This window comes from Artemia franciscana, chromosome 13 (genome assembly GCF_032884065.1).
Source record: "Artemia franciscana chromosome 13, ASM3288406v1, whole genome shotgun sequence".
Classification (NCBI taxonomy): domain Eukaryota; kingdom Metazoa; phylum Arthropoda; class Branchiopoda; order Anostraca; family Artemiidae; genus Artemia; species Artemia franciscana.
This window is the reverse complement of record NC_088875.1, coordinates 23264251-23289745: the sequence shown is the minus strand read 5'-3', so window position 1 is coordinate 23289745 and position 25495 is coordinate 23264251. Positions and strand designations below refer to the sequence as shown.

General features: G+C 35.6%; 1 protein-coding gene across 1 annotated transcript in view; it reads left to right on the top strand.

Annotated features, from left to right (window-relative positions):
* LOC136034681 (uncharacterized) overlaps nt 1-25495 on the top strand; it is a 76186-nt gene that overhangs the window by 6909 nt on the left and 43782 nt on the right. The window contains exon 2 of the mRNA XM_065716004.1: nt 10622-10724. Within this exon, the coding sequence (XP_065572076.1) occupies nt 10622-10724 (103 nt within the window). The remainder of the gene's footprint in view (nt 1-10621; nt 10725-25495) is intronic.

Below are 25495 nucleotides of genomic sequence, written 5' to 3'. Positions count from 1 at the left end.
TAAGTCATCCCCTCCTCTTAATAGATCTACATTTATTGGTTAAAAGTAATGGTTTTCAAGCTGTATTATATTTTTGATGTTGTGGATATACTCATGGTGGATTTCTCAGCATTTATGTTGATAATCCTCGATTGAACGACTTTCTAGTTGAAAATATCCCCATCCTATCTGTATAATATTGATTTCAGTGTCCTAAGAATAAAGTGTTTATAATGCTTTTAAATTTTTTTATTAATAAAACTTGTAGGTACGGAAAAAAGCCTTCATTCTTTAAATTTCTTGTTCCAGGATGAATCTTCAGTACTTTAATCATTTACGCAATGAAATATCTAAAGCCAATGCTATGTAACATCGCATTGGTTCGATAGCTACCTTACCTTTCTAGGTCACGTTAGAAAATTAAGAACACTGTAACAAGCAAGTGCATATCAAATGTAACCAATTTCTAGAAATCTATTTTCTCCCCTAGATGTTATTCATTGCAGATATATGGAACATGTAATCTATAGCTTTATCAAAACGTTTTCATTAGAAGGTATTCCCCGAGTAATAATATTAGAAAGCGTTTCTTGGTCCAGCTGTCGAGCACTCTATTCCATTGAGGGGAAATCTCTTTAAAATCCTAATGCGGACAAACATCTTTGTATTATAAATGTTCCCTGAAAAAAGAAAAACGCATTGAAAGAAAATAAAATCTCTTTAAGTATTATGTAACATCCTATGTGTCCATCGTCATTATGTAATATCAACGTGTGTCCCGTACTCAGTTACAAGCGCAGATTCCCCACGGGCCTTGAAAAACAAGTAATGCGAAAATACATCATCCTTAACACAGGTAAACATTCCCCTATTAAGCAAGAATCAAAGAAATCTTGAAAATGTCTTGAAAAAAATATCTTATAAAACGTCTTGAAAAATGTCTTGAAGATAAATATCTAAAATGTCTTGAAAGACGTCTGGAATAAAAATGTCTCTAGAAACGTCTTGAGATGTTTTGAAACGTCTTGAATAAAAATTTCTTAAGAAACGTCTTGAAATGTCTTGAAACTTCTTGAAAAACGTCTTAAAAATGTCTTAAAAACGTCTTGAAATGTCTTTAAACGTCGTGAAGAAAAATGTCTTAAGAACATCTTGAAATGTTTTGAAGAAACGTCATGAAGAAAAATGTCTTAAAAACGTCTTGAAATATCTTGAAACGTCTTGAAGAAAATGTCTAAAAAACGTCTTGAATAATGTCTTGAAGAAAACACTCCCTATTATGTAACCCGTACGTTTGTGCATTTTGATTAACGGACTCTAACAAGTCCTATTGCAAAATAACCAAAGAAACCATTTGCACAAGTAAACAAAACCTATAATGTAAAACCAAAGAAATAGTTTGCACAAGTAAACAAACCCTGATACGTAACAACCAAAGAAAATTTGATTGTGTTTGGCCCTGAAGTTTTTTCCTGGCCCTCGTATATTTTCTAAGACAATCAAAGAAAAAACATTCCCTATTACGTAACAACCACCTATTACGTAACAACAAAAATTAAACAAACCCTATTACGTAACATACAGGTGTACTGTAACGTTACAGGTGCGCTATAGTATTGCGTAAGACCCAGATGTGAGTAATAACCTATTGAGGGATTTGTAGCTCTAACAGAATACCCTCCATGGACGTTCTGAAAAGCAGAGAGGCCTCACAACTTGTGGATGGGAAGATATGCTGGTTTTGGTCTGGGTGGGGTTGGGCTTTTTGGATGGAATATTTTTTTGCGGGGCTTGTGCATGCCAGGGGGTTTAAATATCATCCATGTTTCCGGCCACTTCAAGGAGGAAAATCTGATTCTACAAAAGAGGCTAATTTTGTTCCAACTTGTATCCAGGGCTTAAAAATATATTTAGAAAATTGAAACTAAAGCAGGACCACCATGTTCCAGGAGTATGTTTGTGTACTTGCTATATTTAGCACTTGAAAGGAAGCACCGTGGGATATATACTTTCCTATCGGTTCATATAATTTGTTTTAGCACTTTTCATCTGAAATTGGACGGTTTAGATTTTTATCGAAATCTATTTGTTCAAGCGCTTATTTTTACTTTATGAGACATTACTTTTTAGAACTTTACAAAAGAAAGTTACTGCCTCAATCTTTTTTATTTATCATGCCTGTGCATAAAAAAAGGTACAACCCACTAAATTCAAGATTTGAAACAATATCTGACATTTCTTAACAAAAAAAAACAGGTTAAATGGTGATTTTCCTTATGAATGGGAGGGAGGAGGGCTAGATTCGGATAAGCCCCTATCTGTGCCTTCTTTTACAGTGCATCTCAAACATATATATTTAAATTAGGGTAAAAATTAAACACAATATAAGCAAAAATAAACATCCATTTTGCAATAGCCTCTTCTTTTAACAAAAAATGATGCATGCGTTTTTGACGAAATGACAAATGCCCGTGAATGATGAATAAATAATAGAGATTATAAAAAGTAATGATATCAACTCTTATGTTTCTAGCAGAAAAAGAATATGTCGTATCCTTGGAGTTTTCACTCATGTAACTTCGTTGTCATTATTAATTAATTTATCCCTAAGGGGAACTAAGGACATTGACACATCTTCCGTTAAGTGCTTTCACCAGAGTTACTTCCTTAATTGAAGATCAGAAGAAATTAGAAAGAAGAAACTGTCACAGAAAAGGTAGCCAGAGACTTTAAAAGGAAAGCACAGGATGCAGTATCTCGGTTGTCATTTGCCAAAACCTAGTATCTGTATTTTTCAAGTTTTCGAAAAAATAAAAAAATTGTGATTTTTTTTTGTAACGGGAGAAATAGATTCCTTCAATAGGTTTTTCCGAAGCCTCTTTTAATCTGCTAGCCGAGATTAGAATATTGGAAGCTACAGTGATCACAGTGGTCAAATGAAGCATGGGCGCTCCGAAAAGCGGATGAAGATTTGCTAGATGTTTGCCAGAGAAATTGCCTACGGATTGTTCTGGGTATCCGGCTGACTGAGTTGGCTAGTCAGCCGGACTGAGTTGGACAGAGGTTGAGATGGCTAGGGCACGTTCTGTGGATGAAGGATGACAGATTGCCGGAGATTGTCACTTTTGGCCATCCGTCTAGGGCTAAACGAAAAGCAGCTCGTCCTTGTTTGGGGTGGGACGATGTCATAAAGAAAGATTTAAAGGAAATGGGAACTTTCTGGGAAGGTATAAAAAGGGAGCCTTCGAATAGATTGGGATAGAGGAGGAGTTTACGTAGCTCTGTTGGCCTCAGGCGGCTTGGTGCTGCGGTGAGTTGTTAGTAGTGATAGTACTTATTTCCTCCTCGTCTTTTGCCGCTCAGTTTTCCGGTGAAACTTAGCTACTAGGTTTTCTAAATAGTTGTATGTACCTACTAGGTATCGGCTAAAGAACAAGAGCTAAGAGCTCATATGGCACTTGTGACGAGGCCAGAAGAGCTAAGAGCCAAGAGCTCATATGGTATGAGCTCTACCAAAATTCTAAGAATCAATAGATTGATTTTAAAGGGAAATCAGAGGCTTAATGCCAGTCGGGATTTAAAATAAGAGCTTTGAGTCACGATGTCCTTCTAAATATCAAAATTCATTAAGATCCGATCACCCACTCGTAAGTTATAAACACCTCATTTTTTTTCAAATTTTTCCTCTACCCTTTAGCCCCCCAGATGGTCGAATCTGGAAAAATGACTTTATCAAGTCAATTTGTGCAGCTCCCTGACACGCCTACCAATTTTCATCGTCCTAGCACGTCCAGAAGCACCAAACTCGCCAAAGCACTGAACCCCTCCCCGCAACTCTCCCAAAGAGAGCAAATCCAGTACGGTTACGTCAGTCGCCATCTATGGCATTTGCTTATTCTATCCACTAAGCTTCATCCCGATTCCTAAACTCTAAGCGTTTTCCAAGATTTCTGATGTCCCCTCCAACTCCCCCAATGTCAACAGATCCGGTCGGGATTTGAAATAAGAGCTCTGAGACATGAATTCCTTCTAAAAATCAAATTTCATTAAGATTTGGTCATCCGTTCGTAAGTTAAAAATACCTCAATTTTTCTATTTTTTCCAAATTAACACCCCCCCGCAGCTCCTCCATAGAGAACAGATCCGTTCAAATTATGTCAATCGTGTATTTAGAACTTGTGCTTATTGTTCCCATCATGTTTCGTCCCGATCTCTCCACTCTAAGCGTTTTCCAAGATATCTGTTTCCCTCCTCCAACCCCCTATGTCTCCGGATCCAATTCGAGTCGAAAATCAAGCATCTGAGACATAAGATCCTTCTATATATCAAGTTTCATTAAGATCCGATCCCCCAATTTTCACGTATTCCAAGAATTCCGGTTTCCCCCTCCAACGCCTTCCAATGTCACAGGATCTGCTCGGAATTTAAAATAAGAGCTTTAAAGCACAAGATCCTTCTAAATATAAAATTTCAATAAGATCTGATCACCCGTTCGTAAGTTAAAAATATCTCATTTTTCCGAATTACACCCCCCCCCCCCCCAACTCCACCAAAGAGAGCGGATCCGGTCCGGTTATGTCAGTCACGTATCTTAGACTTGTTTTTATTCTTCCCATCCAGTTTCATCCTGATCTCTCCGCTTTAAGTATTTTCTAAGATTTCCGGCCCCCCCCCCAACTGCCCCCAATGACGCTGGATCCGGTTGAGATTTAAAATAAGAGATCTGAGTTACGAGGTCCTTCTAAATATGAAGTTTCATGAAGATCCGATCACTCCTTCGTAAGTTAAAAATACCTCATTTTTTCAAATTTTTCAGAATTAACCCTCCCCCACCCGATAGAGCGGATCCTTTCCAATTATGTCAATCACGTATCTAAGACTTCTGCTTATTTTTCCCACCAAGTTTCATCCCGATCCCTCCAATCTAAGCGTTTTCCATGATTTTAGGTTCACCCTCCCCCCCCAAATTCCCTCCAATGTCACCAGATCCGGTCGAGATTTAAAATAAGAGCTTTGAGACACGATATCCTTCTAAATATCAAATTTCATTGAGATCCTATCACCCGTTCGTAAGTTAAAAATACCTCATTTTTTCTAATTTTCAGAATTAACCGCCCCCCAACTACTCCAAAGAGAGCGGATCCGTTCTGGTTATGTCAATCATGTATCTCGGACTTCTGATTATTTTCCCCACCAAGTTTCATCCCGATCCCTCCACTCCAAGTGTTTTCCAAGATTTTAGGTTTTCCCATCCCAACTCCCCCCATTTTCACCAGATCCGGTCGGGATTTAAAATAAGAGCTCAGAGGCACGATATCCTTCCAAACATCAAATTTCATTAAGATCTGATCAACCGTTCGCAAGTTAAAAATACTTCATTTTTTCTTTTTTTCAGAATTAACCGACCCCACTCACCCCCAGATTCTCAAATCGGGAAAACGACTATTTCTAATTTAATCTGGTCCGGTCCATGATACGCCTGCCAAATTTCGTCGTCCTAGCTTACCTGGAAGTGCCTAAAGTAGCGAAACCCGGACCGACAGACAGACCGACAGTCAGACTGACAGAATTTGTGATTGCTATACGTCACTTGGTTAATACCAAGTGCCATAAAAACGATGAAATCTGTTTCACCCACACAGGTATTAGGTCGTGTCACAGGAAATAAAGGGCAGGGAATGTGGTCCGCACGTCTCATTGTCATTTTTAGCAAAGTAACCACCTGGTCTCACTATATTCGACAGTACGCTTGCGCTCCGTGAAGATTTTAGAAACTGTACCGCTTCTGAACTTGAGTCTTAACCCTTATTGTTCCGACATGAAAAAGAACCTTGAAAAACTAAATAAGTGAACCTACTTCTCTTATGACAAGCTAAGATGGAACGTAAAATAACTATGTTCTTTTAAAAAAAAATATGGGAAGAAAGAAAATATCTAAAAAAAATCGAAGGGATAATTTGGCTTTCTAGTTCATGCCATATAAATAACGGAATAGGATTAATTTACAGACCGAACATCTCATTTTTGAAGTCTTTTTTTCTCTCCGATTAAAGTTAATTACAGTTTTTCAACTAAGAAGTATTGATGGTATAGAAAAAGTGAAAATACACAGGGGTGGTACTCTAAGAGGGCACGATATATAAACCATCAAGTTTGTTGACTGATTTGTGGTAGTTCTACACTTGAAAGACACGAAAAATTAACTCAGAGAATGTGACAACGTTTTCGTATGTAAAAACTTAAGCATTAGGAATTTATGGTTCTCAATGCCAATTTTGCTTTCAAAGTAGAGAAACATTCTTAAACTTTTTTTTTCTCGTTTTTAACATACTTGTGGTGTGTAAATTCCTCTCACTTCTCAACGAAAAAAAAAACTCAAATAAAATTATCAAACTTGGAAAACCCAATTTTTCGGAGAGAGGAATAAACGCAGAGAGCAATAAATCCAAGAACCAATATAGAACCAACAGCCTACAACCAATTAATTTGGCAAAACCTCAGATTTGTTTTGATGGAAATTTTAGGAGAGATGCGAAGTAAAACCATTTCTGATGCCCTTCTTTTCGACTAAAATTCAAACTGACTTGTATATTTTCTTTGTATAAGTTGGAACAAGATCTTTTTATAAGGTTTATTGTGTGTATTTTTAAAACAAAAAAAAGAACAAAGGTTAATTTTTTTAAACGCATTTTTTCTGTTTAAAGTAAACAACGAAGTTGAAATTTAAACGAACAAGTATTACTGCTTCCTAGTTTATGTAACATATATCTTAAAAACTTCTTCAAAAAAACTAGTTCGCGGTATTTCCCAATATTTGTAGAGTTCTGAAAAACTTGCACTCAACTGAAAAGTATGCTTTTTTCAGTTTTTTAGAGGATTAAAATTGTATATTAAAATTTATTGGTTTCATGGCCAGTAAAAGACCGTTGAGAGCTTTATAGTCTAGCCTTTTATTTTCTGCTGGCTTCTTAACGATTTTCTGCTTCTAATTATGTTTTATTTTGTCGCAGTAAAACGCTAGTTTTGCAGGATTTTACAAACATGTGGAAATACCACGAGCCAGTTTTCAAAAATATCTTCCTTAAACTGTGAAGCTTTTTTTTGTTTTTTGTTTTATTATGTTCCAGCTTATATATTCACCTCCAAGTTTTAGAATAGATCTCTTTTTTTATAATTAATAACCAACTTTGAGCGAAAGCTCTTCTTGTGCCTTTGGATCTCATGTTCAGCCAGAGGGGGGAAAGGGAACCCTTTCTTTGGATGCAAAAATTTAGGGGCGTAAAGTTTCAGATAAGTAATCTAACCGTTATGCTCATTTTGTAATGTTGAAGTTTTTTTTTTTAATGAAATAGAGGGTGCAGTTAATACATGAGAATAATTAATAAACTATTAATTAACTAATAAGATAAGTTAAAAAATAAATATATTAAAATAATTAATAATAATCAAATAATCCAAATAATAAATGAAAAAATAATAACAAAATAAATGATTTATTAATTAGCAAATTGAAAATAATTTTACTAATAAATGATAATTTTATTGAACTTTGGCCTTAAGATTATGTGGGAGACAGGTGGGACGCTAATCAAGATTTTACACCGGGTACAAGAGAGGCCAGAACCGCTACTGGTTAAGGATGGATACACCAGCACCGAGCTAAGAAGTACCACAAAGACTCAGATTTTAGTCTTCAGGCTTGTTTTTTGCGGTGACCATAAAGAATTTTGAAGTCGACCAAAAGTACCCCATGTTTACCTTCTCCCTCCCTGAATTTTATGTGAGAATGTGCTCTTGTGTTAAGGTTCAAAATCACTTGAGTGACACTTCTGAACAAAGTAAGACTTATCGTAATTGTATTGTATAGTTGCGTCAGGTAAAATGCTCGTTACCAAAACCTAAGATTTGTTTTTTCAAGCATGCATGACCACACAGGAAGCGGGGAAGGATTAGTCATTGAAATTGGACTGAAATAGAATTTAAAAATGGTCACGAGAAGAATTTTTTGGTTCTTAACCCTTCCTCTCAAATTATTCTTCTGATCAACCTCGTAAGACCCGTAGCTCGTGCACACCCGAAATAAAATGCCATCTAGGCTTCGGGGATCGGGAAGCTTAGATTTTTTATGAGATTTGCCAAATTGAAAGTATGTATGCTCCCCCCATTTTTTAATCTCGGATTTGTTTACTCGGCCATATTACAAATAATTATCTGAATTGAATAATATTTAAAAAAAAACAACACAAGGCTAAAGTAAGCGTCTATATTTTGTAAGCGTAATGTTTTATTAGGAGCGTTTGTATTGCTGGATGACAAGCAATCGTTGCCACGACTCTAAAACCGCCTGTTTTCTGTTTAAAAATAAAACAAGAGCTAAGAGCTCATATGACACTTGTGACGAGGCAAGAAGAGCTAAGAGCCAAGAGCTCATATGGTATGAGCTCTAACAAAATTCTAAGAATCAATAGATTGATTTAAAAGGAAAATCAGAGGCTTAATGCCGGTCAGGATTTAAAATAAGAGCTCTGAGTCACAATGTCCTTCTAAATATCAAAATTCATTAAGATCTAATCACCCACTAATAAGTTATAAATACCTAATTTTTTCTAATTTTTCCTCTCCCTTTAGCCCCCCAGATGGTCGAATCTTGGAAAACGACTTTATCAAGTCAATTTGTGCATCTCCCTGACACGCCTACCAATTTTCATCGTCCTAGCACGTCCAGAAGCACCAAACTCGCCAAATCACTGAACCCCTCCCCCCAACTCCCCCAAAGAGAGCAAATCCAGTACGGTTACCCCCAACTGCCCCCCCCCCCCAATGACGCTAGATCCGGTTGAGATTTAAAATAAGAGATCTAAGTTATGAGGTCCTTCTAAATATGAAGTTTCATGAAGATCCAATCACTCCTTCATAAGTTAAAAATACGTCATTTTTTTCTAATTTTTCTGAGTTAGCCCCCCCCCCACCCAATAAAGCGGGTCCGTTCCAATTATGTAAATCACGTATCTAAGACTTCTGCTTATTTTTCCCACCAAGTTTCATCTGGATCCCTCCAATCTAAGTGTTTTCCGTGATTTTAAGTTCCCCCACTCCAAACTCCCCCCAATGTCGCCAAATCCGGTCGGGATTTAAAATAAGAGCTTTGAGACACGATATCCTTCTAAATACGAAATTTCATGGAGATCCGATCACCCGTTCGTAAGGTTAAAATACCACATTTTTCTAATTTTTCAGAATTAACCCCCCCCCCCCACTACCGCAAAGAGAGTGGATCCGTTCCAGTTATGTCAATCATGTATCTAGGACTTGTTCTTATTTTTCCCACCAAGTTTCATCCCGATCCCTCCACTCTAAGTGTTTTCCAAGATTTTAAGTTTATCCCTCCCAACTCCGCCCCCCCCAATGTCACGAGATCCGGTCGGGATTTAAAATAAGAGCTCTGAGAGACGATATCCTTATAAATATCAAATTACATTGAGATCCGATCACCCGTTCTTAAGTTAAAAATACCTCATTTTTTCTAATTTTCCAGAATTAACCCCCCCCCCCAACTACCCCAAAGAAATCGGATCCGTTCCGGTTATGTCAGTCATTTATCTAGGACTTGTGCTTATTTTTCCTACCAAGTTTCATCCTGATCCCTCCACTCTAAGTGTTTTCCAAGATTTTAGGTTTCCCCCTCCCAATCCCCAACCCCAATATTAACAGATCTGGTCAGGATTTAAAATAACAGCTGTGACACACGATATCCTTCTAAATGTCAAATTTCATTAATATCTGATCAACCGTTCGTAAGTTAAAAATACTTCTTTTTTTCTATTTTTCCGAATCAACGGGCCCCCACTCTCCCCCAGATGGTCAAATCGGGAAACCGACTATTTCTAATTTAATCTGGTCTGGTCCCTGATACGCCTGCCAAATTTCATCGTCCTAGCTTACCTGGAAGTGCCTAAAGTAGCAAAACCGGGACCGACCGACCGACAGATAGACCGACAGAATTTGCGATTGCTATATGTCACTTGGTTAATACCAAGTGCCATAAAAAATATATAAGTTTTATGAATTTGAAAGCAAACGAAAAAAGAAAAACAACAAATTCAGTGAGACCTCCAAAAGTATTGTTAAGAAATAGGTTTTTTTCTTTGTGAGCAAGAGAGGTTTGTTTTCAAGTGTTGTGTCTTCCCATTCAAGTCTCTTTAAGTTCTTTTTTTTTATTGACACCATAGAAACAGTGAGGTAGCTGGGATGGAGGTTTTGGGGAGATGAAACCTTCTACCGGCCAAAAATGGGAAGATATAAAAAAATACATATAAAAATCACTTCCAGAGTTTGATTGTATAACAGGTTAAAAAGTTATTCTTATCTGTTTGACCTCTCCCCTCAAAATGGTCTAAAGCTCCCTCAATATTGAACCTTGGCTACGCCCCTGCTCACGGGAATTTACAGGCATGGTGAGCTGACTTACGAAAAGAACAGACTGCCAGCAGCGACCTGTCTGGATTCAGTTGTTTTGATAAAGTAGAAATCAGGAACCCTGAAACGGCTGTTTTTCAAATAGGGACGAAAAGTCGGACATAGCTGCAAACATGCAGTTCACTATTGCGCAAAACACCCTTAAAATTTTTGATTATTTTTTTAGATTATTCAGATGATGAAAGCTACTCAAGGGCACCCTCAGACAGAGGAATGTCTGAATTCACAATCCCACAAGATGTCGTAATTGAGAGCAGAGGGGCTTCGAGGTAAGTTTTAAAATTACTGCAATACCTGTAACTGAGTAAAGAGACAACTATTGCCTAAACCAAAAAATAATGCATTTTTGAAGAAATTACCAGTAAGAAAATTTATCATTGCTATCTCAATAGACATGATAACTCTTACCCTGTTCCAGTTTCTTAGTATCTTATAATTAGAAATATAAATTTCCAAAGACGTCAAAAAAGAGCCTAAAACCACTAGAAAACGGTGTTAGGTGTAAAAAACAAAAACAAAAAAACAAACTTTCTGTCAAAGAATTTTTTCAAAGAAAAGTAGAGCTTTGACGGATGAAAACTCGGAACAATATATTATATAATCTAATCGGTATTATAAAGCTATCCCTAAGTTTTCAGGATCGAAATACCATTGATGACATTCTTTTAATTATTACTAAACTATCTCATTGTTTTACATTCTCGTTTGTGCTTGTTTCTTCACTATCGGTTAAATGATGAAGTTGTCAGCCTATCGAAGTTTTTGAAACGGTGTGTTCAAACAAGAACGCAATCAGTTATCACATGACCAAAGGCTATTCCTCAACGTTGAAAAAACAACAAGTATAAAATAATATCGAGAGAAGGGGCTAAATTGACTTTGCAGCCAGTTGAACTTTATCCTTTTCAATCGTAGATATCATGACGGATGAAAACTTGGAACAGTATCTTATATGATCTAATTAGTATTATAAAGCTATCCGTAACTTTTCAGGATTAAAATACCATAGGTGACATTAGTTATTACGAAACTATCTCATTGTTTACGTTATCGTTTGTACCCGTTGCGTAAACACTTAATTCTGTCAGATTGTAAGAGATCGAATACGATGTGCACCAGTTTGCACAAATTTCTAGCCCAAAGTGAACAGATTCTTACTTACAAGTCCCTCTCCCGTGATAGACATCAAGTTCACCGGAAACAAATAAATGAGTACACCAACTAGCAAAAGTTGCAAACCCCTCATCGCTGCAGATGATTTTAGCCCAACGGCCAATTATTACTTACAAGTCCCCTACATGTCTTACCGCTGGAACCAAATTGGTTTAACCATCAAATACACCGGAAACAAATAATAGGTACACCAACTAGCAAAAGTGGCAAACCCCTCATTGCCGAAGATGATTATGAGCTAACAGCCGTTTCTCGCCCAAAGTGAACCGATTCTTACTTGTAAGTCCCACTCCCGTGATAGGCATCAAGTTCACCGGAAACAAATAAATGGGTACACCAACTAGCATAGTTGCAAATAGTTGACTGTAGCCTAACAGCAGATTATTACTTACAAGTCCCCTGCATGTCTTACCACTGGAACCAAATCGGTTTTACCATCAAATACACTGGAAACAAATAATAGATACAACAACTAGCAAAAGTTGCTAACCCCTCATTGCCAAAGGTGATTATTACCTAACAGCCGACTGTTGCTGTTAAGTCCTTTATATGTCTCACAATTTGTATCGGCCTAGATTTTGTTTCAGTGTGTACCTTACTACTGAAGTTGTCAACCCCTTGAAACTTTCAAACTGGTATACCTCATGAAGGAATTTCTGTACCAAAAAATGGATGTTGTATACTTTGATCAGCCACTCGAAAGCTTTGATCTGCTTTCCACTCGAAAGCAGAAACATTGTTTGATGAAACGAAAGCTTGGGTGCACAACTTCAGATACTCCTCTCTGACATAGGCTATATAACTCCACTTCACTTCGCACACCATAGGCTCTGGCTCGTGGACAAGCAAAAACCATCCTTTTTGGCCCCAGGCAAGAGTTCTGCGGAGCTTTCCAAAATGTAATGTCATATTCATCAATCCGGCCTGGGGTTCACACTTTCCGTAAAAACTGCACAGGTTAGACCCTTACCAGTTTCAAGGAATAAGCTGAGATCGGGGGCATAGGAAAAAAAAATACCGGGACAAAACCAAAGTGTTGCTCTCGCAACACAATGAATAATACAGCCACCTTAAAACGAACAGAAATTATCACACATATAGCATGGATACCACCCCTCAAACCCACTAAAGGCTGGAGTGTTATTCACCCTCTGCTGAAACAAAATCTATTTTCAACACTATTCTTTTTTTTTTCGTGATAACACAGAATTACACACTGTTGAACATTCCAGGAATTCTTTCTTTATAGCAGGATATTTTAGCATTCAATTTAGTTTCATGAGTCTTATGTAAAATACAGTTTTAGAGATAATTTTTCCTTTTAAATCCACTTCTTTGGATTTAAAAAGTTTCCCATACTCTTTGATTAGGACTTAAGGCAAGGTCGAAGACATTTGCTTACTTGGTAAGGAAACTTGCCCGTATTTGGAACAAAGAATGCAGTCTTGGCAATGAAAACACTGCTTGTCAAATTTCAAATATGGATTCTTTTCTGAACATCCAATTCCGAAACACCAACAGTGTTAATGACCGTAATCAATGCGTTGCTTATAATTAAAATTTAAGCCCCCGTGTGCATTATAATCCTAATAAATTTCAATTATTGATGTAGCTATTGAATTATTATGTATTGAATTATTGATGTAGCTATATTGAATTATTGATGAATTATCTCTAATTGTTGTGTGTATATATTTCAATTATTGTAAAAGAAATAAAACATGACAAGACCAACAAATTTCCATCGTTTAGAAATACTGTCCTTTCAAGTGGAAAAAGACACTGGTAGCGGCAATTTCCATTTTAAAAAATAACGATCAATTAAACGCTATTTTGCATTTCTTAAGACATTTTTACTTTATTTTTATGCGCACAAGTCTCTTGTGGGCTAAGGATGGCTGAATGGGGGGGGGGGAGTAAACAGAAGAAATATTTTGTTATTTTTGGACTGGTAGGGGACGGGTTGGCCGTTCTGTTTCTTTTTAATTAACCTTAATTTGATCAAATATTTTCATTAGAAACAACTGATGCATGTATAGTTAAATACATTTTTAAAGCTATTGTCATGCTCGGATATGCATCTTGTAAACTTTGTCCGTACATAGTGGACAAAATATTATGTGATATTAATAATATCAGTTAATGCGGTTGATTAAAGCTTAAAACAAATATTTGTAGTATGCAAGTTATAGGACTTAACTTTAATATTTTCATTCTCAACCTCTTTTTTTCCTCTCCTGACTATGTGCTTAAAAACGATTCGTCCAGTAAATGATTTCCATGATTCTTTTAAAATAATTATGTTGAACGTAATTCCTGCAATATCGAGTTGTGGACTTTACAATAATGAGCTTTTTGTCATCCTGAATAGTACTTTAACTGTGAAATTTGAAATTTACTTTTTCAGTAAGCACATAAATATGATCCTGGCTATAAATCTATTAGGAAATCTATCTTTTTTTTCTTAATTTCGAGTAATACTAAAACATTTTTTTTTTAATGTAAAATTGTATATAAGTTACTATTGATACTATAGCTGGGGAGACCACGTTGTTACCACGATGACTGTGGAAAAGAACAGGTCATACCCTCGTAACTTCTTATCCTTGCCATCGCCCCGCCTTATGTTAAGATTTTGGCAATGTCCATGGACATGTGTTACAACAAGGAAGCCCATAGCAAAAGTATAACAATGTAAAAAATACAACGGTAAATATTGATAGGAGCAATTTAAATCTTTAAATTTACGTACCTTTAAATTATCATAATTTTTGTTATTGATCGAACTAGTCTTGTTATACCTATGTAGTATACTATACCTATATAGTATACTATGTACTATACCTATGTAGTATACCTATGTAGATGAAATACGAGGCTGCAAGTTCTTTTGACGTGAATCTGAATCCCTTGCCCGGCTCAAAGGAAGGCTTCTAAAAAAACTAGCAATAAGCTTAACAAATATACATATTTTGGGGAAAGGGGTACAGAAGTATTATTAACCAACAGAATGTCATCAATTCTTGAGCAGGCTATTAGATACAGAGGGACAAATAAAGTTGAACGTTCTACTACAAGTTCAACATTATATATATATATATATATATATATATATATATATATATATATATATATATATATATATATATATATATATATATATATATATATATATATAAATGCTAAACAAATATTGCAACTTTGAGCACAATGTGAAAGTAGATTAAAAGAAGAGTTCATTCTTAAAAACAATAACATATTTTAAGAGCTCTACAGCTCTTTCCTTCTAAACGTACGAGGACCTACTTTCTTTAATTTGGGGTACTTTCGGGATCTGAAAAGAAATTCAAGAAGAAAGGAAAAAGAAAACAACACAGCCTTTTCAATTTTTTTTTTTAAACGTTTAGACACTTCAACCACACAATTTGCAGAAATGTTTAAGTCGGAATTTCATACTACAGTTGTAATCTATAGTTGTGTCGATGCTGGAAGCTCTATATTGATATTGAAATTGACAGATAAAAGATGTATAGTACTAAATATGAATATAGTTTAAAATACAACACATACGTATTGAATTTGGTGTTCAAAGCTCAGAAGTCAGAACAGGGCTTTCCACTGGTGTCGTCATGAAATTGTAGCCACCTTTTGAAGGTTCTAAGATTAGGCCGCCTCCTCCTGTCTTAACACTTTGGAGGAGTCTGAAACGAATGCACAAAGCTGTTTCCAACGAGTAAGGTTTCCAACGTTTATAAGGGGCGACCTTTCTCCTGTCACCCCACTCGTCCTTTTTTCTATTCCTCTCTCTCCCCGAACGACGCCACACCTAATTTCCACTCCAAAACGTTGACGCGCTCCGGAACAGGAAACTAGGGTTCAAATTTTGTTTGATTAGATCAAAAACTACCTTAAAAGCCAGCGCTCACTACGAACCAGCGTTCAGGGTGTCCCCCCTTAGATCCCAGTTAATGGCTATTCTGGAAGCTAATACTTACATCTATATGCTTACTATAAGTTGGTCTTGACAATGCCATCATAAGATGGCATATGGCACCAAGGGATTTTTGATATCATTTCTGGACTGGATAGGATTGAAAGCGTAAACAGTGTATCATTGAAATCTCAATGGCTGAAAATTCTTAACTGGATAATTCAAATTCCCGCCTTGAACCCTCCCTACTCCAGTTATTTACTAAGTGAAAGCTAAAAAGTAATTTTGAAAAAAGCTGACCGATGAAAAAAATGTTTTCAGTCAAGTTCAACGTTTATTAAGAAATGATGGTAACTAATGGTTGTACTTATCCGAATATTAAAAGTAAATTACGAAATAAAAATTTCAGGAATTAAAAAAAAAGACTGAAATGTATGTTGCATAAACCGCGAAGCAATAAATCTGTGTTCGTTTTAAGTTTCAGCTTTTCTCTTTACTTTCGTTAGAAAAACTTGTTTAAAATAATAATGGTACTCGTGTATTATTCAGAACACACCCGAGAAGTGAAGTTGGGTTAATCCTAATCAAATATAGCCTACCAAAATATGACGAAAACATGATACTTTAGTTTATATAATAATATAAACTATGCTATACATTGTTACATAAGAGAGGCGTGGCGGTAAAGTAACCTAACCTAATTTAGCCTAACATAACCTTACCCCCACACCTCCTAATGTTCAAATATATAACCCAAATTATACAAGTTCAATGCATTGTGTCACCCGTTATTTGTCTTTGTGGCTATGAAACTGGTTTTCATCGTGCAATAAACTACTCGAGTGTGTTCTGAATAACACAGGAGTACCAAATAATGATAGAATCAATACCCTATGTTCACATTTTAACTCTTTTGTTCAGATATTGATGGTTTGAAGGATATCTGTATTTGATGATATGACAGAGCAAGATTTCCAATGCCAGGGTTGAACTTTCAGCTCCTATTATGGTTAGCTCGATGTTTGGTCTCCTTGAACATAGTAAACGTTTTTATTGAGCGTGAAGATGCATCTTAAGCGGAAAAAAATATTTGCATAAGGCAATTTCATTCCTACAAGGACATTCGGAATGTTGAACTTGTAGTAGAACGTTCAACTTTATTTGTCCCTCTGTATCTAATAGCCTGCTCAAGAATTGATGACATTCTGTTGGTTAATAATACTTCTGTACCCCTTTCCCCAAAATATGTATATTTGTTAAGCTTATTGCTAGTTTTTTTAGAAGCCTTCCTTTGAGCCGGGCAAGGGAAACGAACTTGCAGCCTCGTATTTCATCTACATAGGTATACTACATAGGTATAGTACATAGTATACTATATAGGTATAGTATACTACATAGGTATAACAAGACTAGTTCGATCAATAACAAAAATTATGATAATTTAAAGGTACGTAAATTTAAAGATTTAAATTGCTCCTATCAATATTTACCGTTGTATTTTTTACATTGTTATACTTTTGCTATGGGCTTCCTTGTTGTAACACATGTCCATGGACATTGCCAAAATCTTAACATAAGGCGGGGGCGATGGCAAGGATAAGAAGTTACGAAGGTATGACCTGTTCTTTTCCACGACATTCAGAAGATTATACCCTGTTTTGTGCGCATACTTTGCAAGTTTACTTAGCTCTTGGGATAATCCGGCACCATCGCGTTTATGGCTACGCCATAACATTTGACTAAATGCATTTTCAGATTTGGTACTCCCATAGATTAATTAAAATGCCGTTGATTGGTACGAGTAGATGACAAAGTGTTTTTTTTAGATATAACAGTGCTTTCGTTTTATGCAGGTGCCTCAAATTTTACTAGAATTTCAGTATTATGCATATACAGAGTGTTATTATATTTAATTGTGTTGAGTGGCGAAACTGCTCTATTTTACATCCTGTCTAACATATATCAATAAAACTAATGCAAATAAAACAACTGGTGATGTTCCCCTATGTTTGTAGGATTCTAGAAAAGTAGCGCTTTACTGAAAACACAAAACTCAAGTATAGTAAACAAGAATATTGATTTAGGAGTCATCGTGGTAACATCGTGGTCTCCCCAGCTATAGTATCAATAGTAACTTATATACAATTTTACATTGAAAAAAAATGTTTTAGTATTACTCGAAATTAAGAAAAAAAAGGCCATTCTATGAATTTTGGAACTCTGGTTGTTTCTTTCTATGCAAAGGATAATTTCAAGCTTAATGGTTTGCTTTTGCTGTAGCGAAAAGTACTATATTGTTTTGTGTTTTCAGTAAAGCACTAGTTTTCTATAATCCTAAAAAACATAGGGAAATATCACTAGCTGGTTTATTTGCACTAGTTTTATCGATATATGTTAGATAAGCTGTGAAATAATAATTTTTTTTCGTTTTAAGTTTCAAATTAATAACTAAAGATTCCGAGGGGAATGCCGTCACCGGTATATTTGAAAATTAGCACTGAAGAAATCCAGTTGTTTTCATGAAAAATGAAAGTAAATATAAGACATTTTAGGGGGGTTACTTTTTATAGCACTTGCCTGTTTTATTGTCTGTCGGTCTGTCTGTCCCGGTTTTGCTAGTTTAGGCACTTCCAGGTAAGCTAGGACGATGAATTCGGCAAGCGTATCAGGAACCAGACCAGATTAAATTGAGAATTGTAATTTCCCCGGTTCGATCATCTGGGGCGGTGGAGTGGGGGGACGGTTAAATCGGAAAAATTAGAAAAAATGACCTAAAATCTTGGAAAACGCTTGGAGTGGAGGGATCGGGATGAAACTTGGTGGGAAAAATAAGCACAAGGCCTAGAAACATAATTGACATAACCGGAACGGATCCGCTATCTTTGGGGGAGTTGGGGGGGGGCTAATTCTGAAAAATTAGAAAAAATGAGGTATTTTTAACTTACGAAAGAATGATAGGATCTTAATGAAATTTCATATGTAGAAGGACCTCGTAACTCAGATATCCTTTTTTAAATCCCGAATGGATCCAGTGTCATTGGGGGGACGGGGGAAACGAAAATCTTGGAAAACGCTTAAAGCAGAGAGATCAGGATGAAACTTGGTGGGAAAATAGGCACAAGTCCAAGATACGTGACTGACATAACCAGACCGGATCCGCTCTCTTTGGTGGAGTTGGGGAGGGGAGTAATTCGGAAAAATTAGCAAAAATAAGATTTTTTTTAACTTATGAACGGGTTATCAGATCTTAATGAAATTTGATATTTAGAAGAATCTTGTGCTTTAGCGCTCTCATTTTAAACCCTGACCAGATCCGGTGACATTGGAGGGAGTTGCAGGGGGAAACCGGAATTCTTGGAAAACATGAAGATCGAGTATCTTACGAATCGGTGATCGGATCTTAATGAAACTTGATACATAGAAAAATCTTATGTCTCAGATGCTCCATTTTCAGGTCGAATTGGATCCGGGGACATAGAGGGTTGGAGGGGTTAAAAGAAATCTTGGAAACTGGAAATCTAGGAAAACGCTTAGAGTGAAGAGATCGGGATGAAACTTGATGGGAAGAATTAGCAATAATTTGGAATTGAGGTATAATTTTGAAAAATTTGGAAAATTTTTTAATAATTTTTGGAAAAAAATAATTGGAAAAATTAGGAAAAATTGAGGTATTTTTAACTTAAGAACGGGTGACCAGATCTTAATGATATTTAATATTTAGAAGGAACTCATGTCTCAGACCTCTTATTTCAATCCCCGACCAGATCTGTTGACATTAGGGGGAGCTGGAGGGGGAAACAGGAAATGTTGGAAAACACTTAGAGTGGAGAGATCGGGATGAAACTTGGTTGGTAGAACAAGCAAATGTCGTAGATACGTGATTGACGTAACCAGACTGGATCCGCTCTCTTTGTGGGAGTTAAGGGGTGGGGTTCAGTGCTTTGTCGAGTTTGGTGCTTCTGGACGTGCTAGGACGATGGAAATTGGTAGGCGTGTCAGGGAGCTGCGCAAATTGACTTGATAAAGTCGTTTTACCCGATTCGACCATCTGGGGGGCTGAAGGGAGAGGAAAGATTAGAAAAATTGAGGTATTTTTAACTTCCGAATGGGTGATTGGATCTTAATGAATTTTGATATTTAGAAGGACCTAGTGACTCAGAGCTCGTATTTTAAATCCCAACCGGCATTAAACCTCTGATTTTCCTTTTAAATCAATCTATTGATTCTTAGAATTTTGCTAGAGCTCATACCATATGAGTTCTTGGCTCTTGGGTCTTCCGACCTCGTCAAAAGTGCCATATGAGCTCTTAGCTCTTGTTCAAAATGCGTTCTTTCTTTTTCACTTGCTATGGGGGCTGCGATGAATAGGATTTTCAACCATGGACACTATAATGGTGCTGTTTTTGGCACTTTAAACTTCACAATAAATAAAGCTATTAAGATGAACTTATAAGAGGCAAGTAGAGGTAGGAATTAACTTTAAAATGAGCCATTAAACATCTCACTGCGATCTTCCAATTATCTGCTAGTCCTGGCAAAAAAATTGGATAAATAGTAAGATGCATGCTAACCATGCAACAAAGCGACTTTCCTCCCTTTTCGAGATGGGGAGCTCAAAATCTACAGTTGAAGGTTTTAGACCATGTCAAACAAAATGATTATCTTAGAATTTGCACTCCCTAGCATTTTAACTCTCTTTGGGCAGGAAATGACAGAAAACGCCCCGTTTCTGTGGCTCGATCTTTGTTGTCATGATTGCATTAATAGCTGCAATAACCCAGTAAATGATGAACTACTTCATGAGGTCACCCTCTGCTGAAGATCAATCAACAAACAAGACAGTCTTTGCGTCCTAAGAAGTATAGGTTTAATATGTCCGACAACACACATAGGGATCTATTCCGTCAACACATATAGGAATATATTCCGACAACACACATAGGGACTTATTCCGACAACACATATAGGGATTTATTCTGACAACACATATAGGAATCTACTCCGGCAACCTACATAGGGATCTTTTGCGACAACACATAGGGATATATTCTGACAACATATATAGGGATCTATTCCGACAACACACATAGGGATCTATTCCAACAGCATACATACGGATCTATTCGGACAACACACAAAGGTATCTATTCCGACAACACACATAGGGGGAATACTAGAGCCAAAATGAGTTGCCGAACCATTGCATATGGTCATTAGATCCTGCAACTGCGCTTTTACTTACTTTTTTTTACTTTTCGTTTTTTTAGCTTTGTTTTGTTTCACAGTTTTTTAACTCAGTTTTTTTTTTGCATAGGTTTTTAACTTAGTTTTTTACTTAGTTTGTTTTGAACTTGGAAAATTTTTTACTTTTTTCCCCGAGGAATTTTTCAATTTTCTTTTATGTCTTAAAAAGATTCAATATGAACGTATGGTGTGTACTAGAGCCAAAATGAGTTGTCAACCCCTTGAATATGGTTAATAAATCATGCAACTAGGCTTTTACTTACCCTTTTTAACCTTTTTTTAACTTATTTTTTTTACATCGTTTTTTAACTTTTTTTTTACTTGGAAATTTTTTCAACTTTTTTTTAACTTGGAATATTTTAACTTTTTTGCATGTCTTCAAAAAACAGTGTGTATGCAAATAACAAAAGAAATTCGGTTACAATATTTCTGAAATACGAAATGAAAGTGGTATACATATGCTTTTTATGCTTTTTATATTAAAAAAAAACAACATTCTTAGTGACATTTTTGCTTAAAAATTTCCGTAACTTTTTTTTAACTTAGAAATTTTCTCAAAAATTTGGTAATGATATTTTGAAATACAAAATGAAAATCGTATGTATATGCTGGTCAAGATTCTTCTTTTAGAAAAGCACCTTTTGTAATGACATTTTTGTGGCACTAAACTTTGTTTTCATGTCTAACTGTTATTGCATATACTTATAACAAATAAATTCGGTCATGAAAAGAAAACGGTGTGCCTATGCGGGTCGTTTTTTGTTAAAAATGAATAGAATATTTCGTGTGTGTTAGTTTGTTGTAATCATAAGTGTGAAAGTCAGTTTATAATGAATGGAGTTGAAAAACAAAAGGTCTTACGAAGTCTTGCTACTGTGGAAAAATGGTTGAATGTAAATGACCAATTTCATAGATTGTTGGTTGTACAAGAGAATCTTCAGTCAAAGTGTGACAAATAATATAATAAAATAGAACTCTCCAGTCATGAACTATTGAACGATTTTCAACAGTAATAATAAAAACGGATATATTCTAAGCAAATGCATCTGAAATGTTCATGGTACACAAGCTACGTGATGTATACTTTTTTAGCACGATAACGTCATTCGAGATGTGAAAGTACATTATTTCTAAAAACTATACCGTTGATCTGTTCCAACTGGTTTTACACCCCTCCCCCTCTTTTCCCAGGGAACCACGACCTCAAGTGGGTACCCGAGGTAGAAACATATTTTTAGTCAAAGTCTCTAGTTAATCAATTCTACGTTTTTTAACAGTAAAAATTTTACACTGGTAAAATAAACACATATAACTCATTGTGAAAGTGAAAGTGAAATATTTCAAGAAAGTTTTTCTTCATGACAGAGCCATGGTAGCATTGAATGCTCATAAAGACAAATATTTAAACTACAAAACAAGTGCAAATGGTGACATCGTTGGAAATATGTGCATGCATTGTCATACAAGAGAAGACTTAAATGCCTTTGGAGTACCGATGAAATTCAAATGTCATAACGGTGGATTTGACAGAGTAAAATTTCCAGAGGAGCTGGTGCTTAAAGATAATGCTAGTCTAAATCTACTAGTTGAGAGTGAAAGCAAGCTTCTTGCTTGTGCTTTTGGTAACACGTTACCAATTGATAAATCGAATCATCATCTTTCTGGCATTAGTATTCTAAAGAAGGCAAGAAGAAGAAAGGCCACTGTAACAGTATCATAAACCGTGTTATTTCTATATGTCGAAACTACTGCCCATGCAAACAAAAAGTAGTAATAGACAATTAAACTGCAAGTAAAATGAAATGGCATTGGATAATATCATTAAGAACATAAAGACGAAGATGAGACCATTTAAACCGCACTAAAAATTGTGTATTATCCAAAATCATTCAATGATTGTTCTACTGTTTATTAGCTAAGAGAAAAAAGAACTACACTGTCAAGAGAAAACATGATGGATTGGTTTATCGACCAGGTTAAAAGTGTCCAATGCTGCTCAATTATGTTAATAATATGTAATATTGAATGTAACATTGTTTCAATAGAATATCTTGGAATTTTTTCAAGATTTAGAGGCAGATAAATGGAATTCCTATTTTCAAAGTCGGAGACAGTTGAATGACATTTTTCCAAAGTCAGAAACATGTGAACCAGAATTTTTTTCAAAAAGTTGTAAAACCCAAAGAAAAATTTCTTCAGGACATTCAAAAGTTAAAGACCTGTGAATGAGACTTTCTTCAAGTCCGAAACGTGCGAATCTGATTCTTTTTTTAGAGTTAGAGACAAATAAAGAGAACACAGAAAACTGAACTTTTTCAAAAGTTAAAGGCAGATGAATTATGCAATTTTTTTAAAGTCAGAGACAGGTGAACGACATTTTTCCAAAGCCAGAGACAAGTGAGCAGGAATTATTCCTGTCAGAAATATACAAACTAGAATTTGTTTTGAATATAAAAAAGACCCATTGATCCGTCGGATTTTTTTCAAGAGGCAGATGAATGGTATTTGCAGTTTTTCAGTCAGAGACAGGTGATGAACAGTTTTTCAGTCAGAAACATGCGAAGTTGAAAAAGACAAATATGATTTCTTCAGGGCAATCAAACTTTAAACACATGTGAATGTAATTTTCAAAAGCTAGAGACACATCAATAAGATTTTTCAACAATCAGACACACTTGAATGGGATTTGCTTCAAAGTGAGAAACATGCGCACCGAATTCTTTTCTAAAGTTAGAGATATATGAATTGAGATTTTTCAAAAGTTAGAGTCAGGTGAATGGGAATTTCTTCAAATGTCAGACACATAAACATAACTTTCAGGGTTCTTGTCAATTTCAGAGACGAAAGAAAGGGAATTAACTCATAAGTTAAAAGAAGTATAGAAAAAGATTTTTTCAAAAGCCTAAGTCATATGAATGATACCTTTTTTTAAAGTCAGACACAGTTGAACGACATTTTTCCGAAGCCAGAGATAGGTGAACGAGAATAATTTCAAAGTCGGAAAATACAAACCAGAATTTTTTTCAAAAGTTAAAAAACCCACAGATTTGTCGGATTTTTTTCAAGCGCTAGATGAATAATATTTTCAGGTTTTATCAAAATCAGAGACAGGTGAACAAAATATTTCCAAAGTCAGAAGCATGCGGACCAGATTTTTTCTAAAGAGTTGAAAATACAAACAGAACTTCATCAGGAAACTCAAACGTCAAAGACATGTGAAAGGAATTTTCGAAAGCTAGACATGCATCAAGGAAATTTTTCAACAGTCGGATACACCTGAATGGGATTTGCTTAAAAGCCAGAAACGTGTGATCTGAATTCTTTTTAGAGTCAGAGACATGAATTGAGATTTTTCAATAAGCAGAGGTAGATGAATGGTAATTTATTCAGATGCCAGACACATAAAAAGATTTTCAGTTTTTTATGCGAAAGTCAGAGACAGGTGGACAACGTTTTTCTAAAGCCAGCAAAATGTAAACCGTATTTTTTGCAAAAAGTTGAGAAAGACGCAAACAGAATTTCTTCAGGACACTCAAAGTTAATGGCACGTCAATGGGATTTTCAAAAGCTTGAGACGTATGAAAAAGATATTTCAACAATTGAACACACATGAATTGGTTTTTCTTCAAGAACAGAAACATGCGAACCCAATTTTTTTTCTAGAGTTAGAGAAATATTAATTGGGATTTATCAAAATTAAGATGAAGCTGAATATTTTTTCTTAAATATCGGAGACAAACAGAATCTTCAAGTTTTCTTACCAATGTCAGAGAAAGAAAAACGGGAACTATTCTCAGGTTCAAAGAAACATAGAAAACATATTTTTTATTTTTCAATAGTCGAAGGCATAAGACTGGTACTTCTTTCTAAGAGGTAGTGACACATGATCGGGGTTTTTCAAGAGACAGAGACAAGTGAATTATATGTTTTTCCAGAGTCAGAGACACATGAAAATAAGGCTTTACGAATTTTTACTAGAATATTAGACCCATGAACCACCTTTTTTCCAAACTCGGAAAATGTGAGAACATAATTTTTTGTTTCAATAGTCAGACACAAGACTGGGGGCTTTTTCATGAGGCAGGGGAAATGGATTTGTCAAAAATTCAGAGATACATGACCAGCACTTTCAGTTTTTTTCAAAGTCAGGTTGAATAGAATTTTTCCCAATACAGAAACATTTGAGACAAATTTTTTCTAAAAGTTGAAAAACGACAAACATAATTTATTGTGGTTTTTCAAGTCAGAAATATGTGGAAATAGTTTTTCAAAGTCATATACAAAAAAAGAATTTTTTCAATGTCAGAGAAACCAAATCGCAAGTATTCTATCAATAAGTAAAAATACGCGAAATCGATTTTCTTCAAAAGTCAAAAGCTCGTAAATGGGACCTCTTCAAGAGCCAATGAAATGTGAATTGGTTTTTTCAAGACCCGAAGACAGGTGAATACGTATTTTTCAAAAATGAGACACTAGTGTGAGACAGAGAATTTTTCTAAGTCAGAAACGTGCGAACCGGGTTCTTTATTAGAGTTATAGACAAAGAAAGTGGGATTTATCAAGATTCAGAGGCAAGAGAATGGGAATTTTTCAGAAGTCAGACACATAAACAGGATTTGCAATTTTTTTTTATAAAAATCAGAGAAACAAGAACAGGATTTTTTTCAAAAGTCAGAAACATTCAAACCGTTT